General features: G+C 42.3%; 1 protein-coding gene across 2 annotated transcripts in view; it reads left to right on the top strand.

Moving 5' to 3' along the window:
- Nucleotides 1–202: 202 nt before the first annotated feature.
- CNTRL (centriolin) overlaps nt 203–9,962 on the top strand; it is a 27,702-nt gene continuing 17,942 nt past the window's right edge. Inside the window, exons 1-11 of one of the 2 annotated variants that reach the window (XM_029960543.1) lie at nt 203–401; nt 1,436–1,675; nt 2,035–2,168; nt 2,631–2,761; nt 4,001–4,142; nt 4,621–4,807; nt 4,905–5,098; nt 6,739–6,858; nt 7,659–7,884; nt 8,312–8,421; nt 8,888–9,082. In XM_029960543.1, the coding sequence (XP_029816403.1) occupies nt 1,468–1,675; nt 2,035–2,168; nt 2,631–2,761; nt 4,001–4,142; nt 4,621–4,807; nt 4,905–5,098; nt 6,739–6,858; nt 7,659–7,884; nt 8,312–8,421; nt 8,888–9,082 (1,647 nt within the window). In that variant the 5' untranslated portion in view covers nt 203–401; nt 1,436–1,467. The remainder of the gene's footprint in view (nt 402–1,435; nt 1,676–2,034; nt 2,169–2,630; nt 2,762–4,000; nt 4,143–4,620; nt 4,808–4,904; nt 5,099–6,738; nt 6,859–7,658; nt 7,885–8,311; nt 8,422–8,887; nt 9,083–9,962) is intronic. The other variant, XM_018074407.2, reaches the window with a different exon arrangement.

The following is a 9,962-nucleotide window of genomic DNA, read 5'->3' as shown; positions in this document are numbered from 1 at the left end:
TTTTATTTTCCTACCGCGATTTGTGCTTTAAGCACCCCAAGCCCCCTCAGGGCGCGTCCTGAGGGGACGCGGCGGGAAACGGCGGAGAAGGGGCGGGGCCGGAGGGGCGGGAACGGCGCGCGGGAGGGGCGTGGTCTCCGCAAAGCCCCGCCCCTCCCCTTCCCTCTCACCCGCCGGGGCCGCCGGACAAAATGGCGGCGGGGCGGCCCCTCAGGCGGCGCCCTTAAAGGAGCCGCAGCACCCGCGACTCGGCGGGCGGGGTGGGTGGCGGTCGCTCGCTCGGGGCGAGGAGGCGGCGTGGAGGTCCGCTGAGAGCCGGTGCCGTCCTTCGGGAGCGCCCCAGGGGCCGTCCTGGCCGCCGCGGCGGCGAGCGGGGACACGGCGTTACCATGTCAACGCAGGTAATCAAAGCGGCGGCCTGAGGGGAGACGGGGCGCGGCGGGACCGGGATCGGCCTCGGTGGGTCACCGGGGAGGGGATGGGGGGCACTGGGACCACCCAGGGCCCCGCCGGGGAAGGGGGACCCCCAGGCCAGTCCCCCCTCCCTCCTGCTCTGCCGTGGGTGTCACTGCAAACCGCGATCTGCGCTCAGGAAACAGCGTTACAATGACAACCGCGCTCCCTAAAACAGGAGGAAATGCCCACCGCATCGTTCTCCTTCTGCTGTTCCTTCTACTTTCGCATTCCTGGTCCTGTTTGAGTTGTGCCTCCAAGCAATGGATGGAAAAGAGTGGCTTTTCCTTGCCCTTCTTTTCCTTGACCACCTTTCCCTTTCCAATTTTGGAGGGAACAAAATCCATTTCAACGAAGAACGTATTCTCAAGACACAACGTGATCACTCACAGACCTCCACGTTCCCATAAAATCATACTTTTCTGTCTTAAAGACTGTCTTAAAATGTGCTCTTTGTCCACTGGGTGTAGGTGTCAGTAAAACTCAGTCCCTGGGGGTGATCCCTACAAGAGATTTGTCCCACAGAACTTGCCCATGGCTTTTTCTACTCTGATCCTCGGGAAACATCTTCTTCACTGAGGGAAGTGTCTGTTAACATTCTCTGGAATTTCCCAGGCAGTCACGAGATAATTTGTTTGCAGAAAGGGAAACTCTGGGAATGCCGGAGTTTTTCTCTGTTGCCTTTTTTTTTTCGCTCTTCTTGCTGCAAAATGGGTGATTTCTGCCTCTGGTAAAAGCAATTGGGATGCAATGCTGTGTTTCTGCCCTCTGCCAGCTCTGTTAGTCTGAGCTGAGGGTATCTGCAGACCTGAAAGGTGTATCCATTCTTCCCAATGACATGAGAACTGGGAGCTGGCACCCTCAGGAGAACTGGCTTCCATGTGGGTTTGGCACAACGTTCTCCCTGTAGCCCCTTTGTTGTTGTGCAAACCTTTAATATTTATCCTTATGCACAGACTGATGTTCGTTTTTGTTCTTCCAGATCTTGTCCTGTGGTATTTGGGATTTTTGGCAATGATGAAAGGCTCTGTAAGAAAAGCATTCAGTACAAAACCAACTTCTCCAACGCCGAGTCCAATGTCACCTGTCAGCTCAGGTACCAGATCCCCGTCTCCCCTTGGCCAACAGACACCTCCAGCTGCTCCCAAAAGCATGGAGCAGGTGTACCAACACCTGGATATTCCAGCAGAAGACGTGGGACCTGCTTTTAAGTTTCATAAAGGTTTGTATCATGAACAACCGCTGGTATAAAAGTACATACCACAAGCATAAAAGGCCAGTGTTCTGTGAGTTGTGTGGTTAAAGATGTATGGTCTGTTGGAAAGAAGCCTGAAAAACTTGCTTTCATCTTTTTTTTTTTTGGAACTCAAATGAAGAAATGAGAATAATGAAAGCTGTGGAGAATAATGAGACTTTTAGTCCTCTCTGTAAATACTACTGATGTGCTGGTTCTTCTCATCCCCTGGTGAGGGAGGGGACAATTTTCAATGTTTTGCCAATATTCAGTGTGAAATTAAAGACTAATATAAAAATCATCAGGTTCTTTTCACTGCTAAAGGTAGTTTCTCTGTTTAATTTCAGGTGAAAATGGTGTTACCCCAGGAGTTAAGTACATCACTGAGCCCCTTATAAAGAGTCTGTCAAAACAGCAAAATTTGGCATGTATAAGCTCACTGAATCTTTCTTCCCCAAAAGATGGGGACAAAAAGTTTAAGGTAAGGTTTTTGACAATAACTGGTAATTAAACCAAGTTTAAAGTTAATTTTGGTTTATTTTTTAGCAAAGGTTTATTTTAAGTGGTTGTGAACACCATAAACATTAAGGTGATGTCTAAAACACCATTAATTTGTGTAATGTTTTAGCTTTTGGGTTGTGCTGGTTTGGGTTTGGTTTTTTGGGAGAGGTTTTTTTGGGGGGGTGTTTTTTAATGGCATATTTTCTTTTATGTAAATGAGACTGGTCCACTGTAAACTTAAAATCCAGTTTTTCTCTTCCAGCACTATAGAAGTTTGTACCTAAAGTGAGGTTTTAGAACCCAACAGTGGAACTGTGATTAATTAAATGTTAGAACACTTGGTGTTTGTAGTGAACAGGTGGTTGTTAAAAACAGAAATCTGCTTTTCTCTTTTTTTAAAAAAAACCCTGCAATGCTGAGGGATTCATTTTGTGTTCTTCAGTACATAGAAAATCTGGAGAAGTGCTCTAAACTAGAGATACTAAATCTCAGTAACAACCAGATAGAGAAGATGGAGAAGTTGGATAAACTGCTGAAGTTACGGGAGCTCAACTTGTCCTGCAACAGGATCAGGTAAAGAGGAAACCTGGGCAGGTTTGGTGAGCCCAGGGACAGTAAAACTGATGTTCTTTTACTGCTTGAGTTCTCTCCAAAGTGCATTTCCCACCAGTTGTATTCTAGACTAACAGGCTCTGGTGAGATCTTCTTAAAAAGCACAAACTCTTTGGTGTTGGAAGCAGAAATAGTTCTGGGAAGTGCTGTCGGTGCTGTGGTTTAACTTGTTTTCCTTGGAAGCCAAGCCAGAAGTGCAGGTTTCCAGATACCACAGTGAAGAGTGTGCAATGACCCAATTAAATGCCTTAAAAATTTAATTAAACTTTTACTACTTATTATTACAGGTAATATAATAAGTTTTCTTTTAGAAGAGGAAGTTGACTGGGCTTGATCAGGCAGGCAGGAAACCCACTGAATTGCTTTTTAACTGTTTTGAGAGAGTCTGGTGCCTTGTTTGAGTGGGTTAAAATTGTTGAAGGGTAATGGTTCACACAATAGCAAATGAGTTTTCATTGCTTTTAATGTTTCTGCCAGTGAATTATGATCTTTACTGTGATGAAACCCACTTTGCAGCAGAGAAGTTAAGAATAGGAAGTGGGCAAAACACAGGTTTCTACACATGGCATTCACACAACTTCCTCTCTCAACAGGAATTGAAAAGGGCAGAGGAGCTTTTAGCTGCTGCTCCATGTTTTCAGACCTCAGTTATGTACAGCTGGTATATATGCAATAAATAGTATATAAATGAGCACATTCTACTGTCCTTTGTAACAATAATCACATCTTTAGATAAATGCCTGAATAGACTAAAACCTAGCATGGTTTCCTCAATGGTTATTTACTGTTTTAATAAAACACTGAAAAATGTTGCTCTTCATGCTGTCAGTTTACAGTTGATCCTTCTTTGTATGGGAAAAAAAAACATACTAAAACTTGTTTATTTGGGTTCATCTTTCTCCCCTAAGGTTCTCAGAAGAAAAAGAACAAAGGAACTACCACACATTAAAATAATCTAGATATGTAAAAGTAAAGGTTTTGCCACAGAGACAGAAAGTCATGCTGTAATTTTTGATCTTACTTTGGTACTTGTAAGTCAGTTGGTGTAATTTAACTTGAATTGTGAGTCCATGGCAGTAAATAACTGGTTTTACTGATCTCTTGGTGATTATGTGAGGCAGGTTTTGCTGTAGCTCATCCATAATGCCTCAGCTTCCCTGTAAATTTGTGGTGGTTCTTGGTTTGCCCTCTCATTTCCAGCAAAATCGAAGGTATAGAACAGCTGCAGAACCTCCAGAAGCTGAACCTGGCAGGGAATGAGATTGAGCACATCCCTGTGTGGCTGGGGAAGAAGCTGAGATCCCTTCGTGTCCTCAACCTGAGCCACAACAAACTGTCATCAGTAAGTGAGGGGAGGCACAGCCAGGCTTTGCTCAGGATCCTTCCCTGAGGGAGCTGCTGTGTCCACACTGATTGGCTTACTCTGAATAATTGCTGAGTGTGTTTCCTTTTGGTCAGAAAAACTCCTTTTGTGCAGGGTTCTGAAGATACAAACCTGTAGGATGTTGTTTGAGACAGTGGGAGTTTTTGGGAGGTTGTAAATATCCACAGGCCTTGGTGTGGCTTGAATTTCCAAGGTCAAGCTTTATTAAATTTACCCTCTTTAATAGAAGAAGCCATTTGATTTTAGGAAGTGACTTTAGTCATAGTACTCTGTGTTTGGGTAGGGTTTTAGAGATTACTCTTTAGCATAAACATTAAAATAGATCCTTTGATACAAACCTAACATAAGACATTCTACATAATCAGAAGTTCACTCATGGGGGTTTAATTGTTCTTGGGAGGATGTCTGATCATTGTTCCCTTTCTCTTTGATTTAGCTCCATGATATAACTAAACTAAAGCCTCTCCAAGATCTGACCTCTCTATTCCTTGCTGATAATCCAGTTGGAAATCTGCCTCACTACTGCTTGTACACCATATTCCACTTGAGAGCACTGGAAAACTTGGATGGGCAGCCCGTGACAAATCCTGACAGGCAGGAAGCTCTGCAGAGGTTTAATTTAGGTAATAGTATGTTAAATCTAAAGGGAGTGACACAAAATTGAAGTTTTAGAAGGAGAAGACTTTTCTGTTTGAATGTTTCTGTCATTCTGGTTTGCAGAAGAGATAGAAAAATTAGAGAGAGAGTTGGAAAACACAGTCAAGGAGATGGAGAACCTCAAACTGACCCAGTCCAAGGTGCTTGAGCAGCTTCACCATCAAGATGAGGTCAACAAATCGTTGAAAGAAAAGACTTTGCAACAGAAACAAAGCTTTGAAGACCTACAGAGGGACCTGGGCACCAAAAATGAGCTGGTAAGGTAATCACCTGCACTAGGGAAATACTTGGACACTGAGTTGTCAGTGTGAGGGTTCAAATGGCTGGAGATTTATGGTTAAAATTGAGACAAACCTCAGGGACTTCAACTCTCTAAAGAGTGGTTATTTACCACTCTTCAACATTCTTTCTGTAGAAAAAGTAAGTATATTGAACCAGCAGTCAGTATCACTCTTGTCATTTATGGTGACTTGTTTGTTTGTCTCTAGTAATTGTTTATTTTTGTTTCAAATTTGGTCAGTTGATGAAAGGTTAAGTGTCCTCTGGTTGCTAAATTGGTGATGTACTGAAATGTCCTGCCTTGGTCAGGCTCTAACCTGCTGCTGCAACAAGGGAAAAAGTGAATACTTTTCCAAAACCAAGATGTGCATAGGAGTTGTATGTTGATTGTTATTTTGGGTAGTGTCCACTGGTTTACTTGTATGTTATTCACATCACCCTAAAATCTTATATTTGAATATCTTCCATTGGTAGCTATAAAATGCAAGGAAAGTCCTCTTGACTTGAGAGTGATGAATTGTGAGTGACCTGGTGGGAACTTAATAGATGGCTTTTATCTTGTTAGACTTTGTCCTCTAAAACTTCATCCTCCAGCCTTTTGATAGTTATTCTCTGTTTATTCTCTGAGCACACCCCCACTAACCAGCAATCTGTTTCTAAAATGCACTTTTCAGTATAGGGAGATTTAGCAGCAGATACTTTGCAGTTTGAACCCACTGTTATCCTTGGGGTGACGAACTTTGCTTGCTTCTCTCCTCCTTCAGCTGGTGTGTTGGTTTGTCCCAGCCCCCTTTCTGCAGAGCCTTTATTCCTCACTGAAGGTAGCCCCCCTGTGCTCCTGCCTGCATGGTTATTTTATTTCTAGGATGTATTTGCACTTTCACTGACCTAGCAACATTAGTATGAAGTGTTCACTGTGGGTTTGGATACAATTTTCTTGATATTTTTTTTCCTTTTCTCTGAAACACAGTTAAGTTTTGCATGACATTTTATCAGGTTTTTAAATCTTTCTTTAAGCCTTTCCTGTTCTTATCTTTTCCTCCATTAGTCCTGCTTTCCACTGTCTATTGGAATTGTGCTGCATGTTCTCCCTCAGGTATTCAGTGTGAAAAGTTGATTTAAAATGAAATCACATGATGGACCTTTACTAAAAATAGCATCAAAACCTACAAAGTTAAGCTAAAATAAAATGCACAGACTTGTACATTTGACAATTGAGATATTTGGTTTCTTTTACAGGCTGTGAGTGTTAATGGCTTCTATGCTCATTGGTAGGAATAAATACATTTGTTATTTGGCCTAGATTTTGCTAGAGGATCACAGCCAAATTATTTTTTTATCCTAGGTTAGTTACAGATTTCTTTTTAAACCTTTGATGCCCAGAAACTTCAAAGGCCTTTCATGTGATCATTTGTGTTCTATTAATTGTGGGGCTTCTGTCTCCTCTTAATCCTCATTGTACCTTCTAATAAAGCTGCACTTGTGATGTTCTTGCTGTGTGCTGTGAGCTGTGAGCTGTGTTCCCCAGCTGTGGCTGTGCCCTGCTCTCTGCAGAGCTGAGCTGGCTGTGCTGATGACACTTGGATGAATTCAGCTGACTCTGTCCCTGCTTTCTCAGCTGAAGCAGAAGACAGTGGAGCTCACCCGAGCCTGCCAGAAGCAGTATGAGCTGGAGCAGGAACTGGCCTTTTACAAGATCGACGCAAAATTCGAGCCACTGAATTATTTTCCATCCGAGGTAATAATTTTAAAAGAACGGATCTTTTCCTTGCCCTTCCTCTGCATTTTCAACTTGGAAAATAAAAGTTTTTCTAGAATTCTAATAGATGGTGCTTAATTAAAAGTTATTATTACAAAATATAAACATTTCATTTTAAAATCATAAGTTGTAAGCTTTCAGCCAGACGGTGAGTGACATTTAATGTGCTGAATATTAGTGTATATATCTACATGTATGTGTTTTAGCTGAGTCCATGAGCAAACATTTCATTCTTAGTAACCAAAGTAATGATAGGCCCTTCTTCTGGCTTAATTTTGGAGGCCCTTTTACTTGGAGAAATCCCACAAGCCTGAGTTAGGTGGTATTAGAACTTCTATGCTTTTTCTGTTGAATTTTTCTCCTAGTAGAGCCCACCCTCTCTGTCATACCTGCAAACAAATATGGAGATGCCTGAATGAAAGCAGCCTCACAAGAGATGTGAAGATCAGTAATTATTAACTACAATTAAGTTATGTCTGAGTAAAATTTAAGTGCAACAATGTAATGGACTAAGTATAATCTAAGTAGATCTAAAATACAAAGATAAAGTTCTTCCTGTTAATATCCACTTGCATTACACGTTTGCAACAAACTCACCACACCCCAGTTGGGTCAGTTGGTTTTTAATTCTGTTCTAAAATAACAATATTCAAGGCCAAGCAAGTCAAGTGTAATCTGTTTTCTTCTAGTTATTCTCATTTCAAATTGGTTTAAATGTCTGTTATGAATTTTCTGCAGCCATATTTCTGGGATAAAGACAAACTGTTTCCTCATTTCAGGAGGTTGAGGTCGATGATGTGCCTGGGGAGAGCCCCTACATTGGCAAGGCCAGGTACAAAAGGAACATGTTTGTGAGGGAAGGATTCATCGCTGACAGGGCTCAGCAGCTGCACCTGGGCAGAGTGCAGAGACAGGGAGAGGACTTCTGGAGGAAAACCCAGCTGGAACTGCATCTCCACACTCTGGATGAGCTACTGGAGAGTAAAGAAAAAAAGATTAATTCAGGTAAAAGCTTATCTTTTTTTTAATCAAATAAAATTAAAATACGTATATCATATAAAATGTGGTTTATTCTGCTGACATAAGAAGTGCTGTCATTTCTACACACTGTGCTTGCATTTTGGGTCAAAGCTCTTACAGTTTCTTATGGCTGTTATTTTACTATAACTCCATAGGAAAGGATGGTATGTTATTGAAAACACAAAGCTAGGGAAGTTTCATGTTTGATGCATTAATTCAATTGTGTAAGACTCATTACAAGAACTTTAGACACACTTTTTGATAAACCAGAATGTATTTGCTGTGATTATCACTGTGTTAAGAAAATGCTGATTTTCTGGTGATAGAAACTGTGTATCAATGTCATACACAATATTATAAAGTATCTTATGGGATTGTGGGGTTTGTGTTGGTTTTTTTTTTCTGTCTGCAGCACAAAGAAGATTGGAAGAACTGCAAAGTGCAATTGGGGATGCAGAGCAACGAGTTTGGAAGGTAACAGAGGAACTGCAACAACTGGAGGCTGCTCTGGATCAGAAAAAAGTAAGTTGTTCCACAAGTGGCAAAGGAAAGTGTTTGAAGAACTGTTGATCTAGAAAATGTAACTTTTTCTCCCCATTCTTTTCAAGAGGCCACTGTACATATATAAACCAATTTGTCAGGCCTCAGAAAAATCTGAGAGGCTTTAGAGAGCTTGTTTATAAGTTGTTGTGCTGCTGATTGACCTTCCCCAGAATGCTTTGGAGAAACCTGCTGTGTAGGTTTAGTTGTGCAGTTAATAAGCAACGTGGCTCCATAATTGGCAGCAAGAATTAATTTAAAGCCATTTATCAGCATTAAGCTAAAATTGTATTTTCCATTACTTCAACTGTCATCAATTATTGGTATTTTTAGTCTTTTAACTCACCTTAAAATAAATGCCCAGGATCTTTATTTGACTGGTAAATATGGTCTTGATCAGCTGTGTATTTCCAATTAAACCCACTTAACTCCCTAATGCTGCCTCCAGATATCCCAGGCCAACAGAGAAGCAATCGAGCAACAGTTGAATGAAAAGATAAAAATCCTGCAGGAGCTACAGAAGGAAACCTTAGAACTGGAAAAACAAATAGAGAAACAGAAAAGAGAAATAGGGAAAAAACAGAAAGAGCTGGAAGACTTGCAGAGTTCTCTTGCTTCTGTAAATCCTGAGGATCCAAGACATGTAAGTAAAACCAAAATCTGAAGTTTTTATGCACTGAGAACTGGAGCAAAGGCTGCTTTAACAGACCAGCATTCAGTTGTGCCCCTTTCATGAGTTATATATTCCTTTTCTATTTATCAAAGTCATTAACTGTTACCAGTTGAAAAACATACAACTCCTCACAGGTAAAAAAAAACCCCTCCAAACCACCCAACTTTGGTAAAACTCTTGAACAATTCATTTCCACGGCAGCTGCTGCCCAGCATGTTAAGGACTGAATCTTTGTGCTCTGCACAAACACCCTGTGCAGAGCCTGGGGGACAACTCCTGGGGGAGAAGCCCTTCCTGCAGCCCTTTGTGGAACCTGGCCTTGAAGATGTTAAAGCTCTGTGTCTGGCAGTGCTTCTCCAGCCTTTCTGGGGGGACTGATGGCCTTTCCCTGTCACACACACTGCTGGCAGTGCTGACAGAATCAAGGTCTCCGAGGTCGCCTCTTCCAGGGGCAAAGCCGGCTGTGCCAAGGAGAGCTCGAGCTTCGCAGTCTCATTGTTTTTATCCTCAGGCAGGCAGGGCTTTTGATTTCTGGGTTCTTAACTGCGTTCAGGAACAGCACGTGCTTGTAGAAACTTTAAACCGAACCGAAACTGAATTAGTGTTTTTAAAAAGCTTATCTCCAATGAAAGCGTCTCGGGCCGGCTGGATGCTTCTGAGTAAACAACGGCAGAATTGTTACGCTTGGCTCCTGTTTTCGGCAGAGCCCGCAAACACTCTTTAAAAAAAAGGGGGGGGAAAAGAGCATTTTAAAACTTTTTTTGCCCGGTTGCTGGGTAGTTGAAGGGCCGGGGGGGCTCCCGGGGCACGGCAGGAGCGAGCCCGGCCCTTCCCGCGGCCGCCCTCGCTT

Source organism: Manacus vitellinus, unplaced genomic scaffold (genome assembly GCF_001715985.3).
Source record: "Manacus vitellinus isolate BGI_N305 unplaced genomic scaffold, ASM171598v3 scaffold_27_pilon, whole genome shotgun sequence".
NCBI classification, from domain to species: domain Eukaryota; kingdom Metazoa; phylum Chordata; class Aves; order Passeriformes; family Pipridae; genus Manacus; species Manacus vitellinus.
The sequence above is the reverse complement of the archived record's forward strand: the minus strand, read 5'-3'. Positions and strand labels throughout refer to the sequence as shown.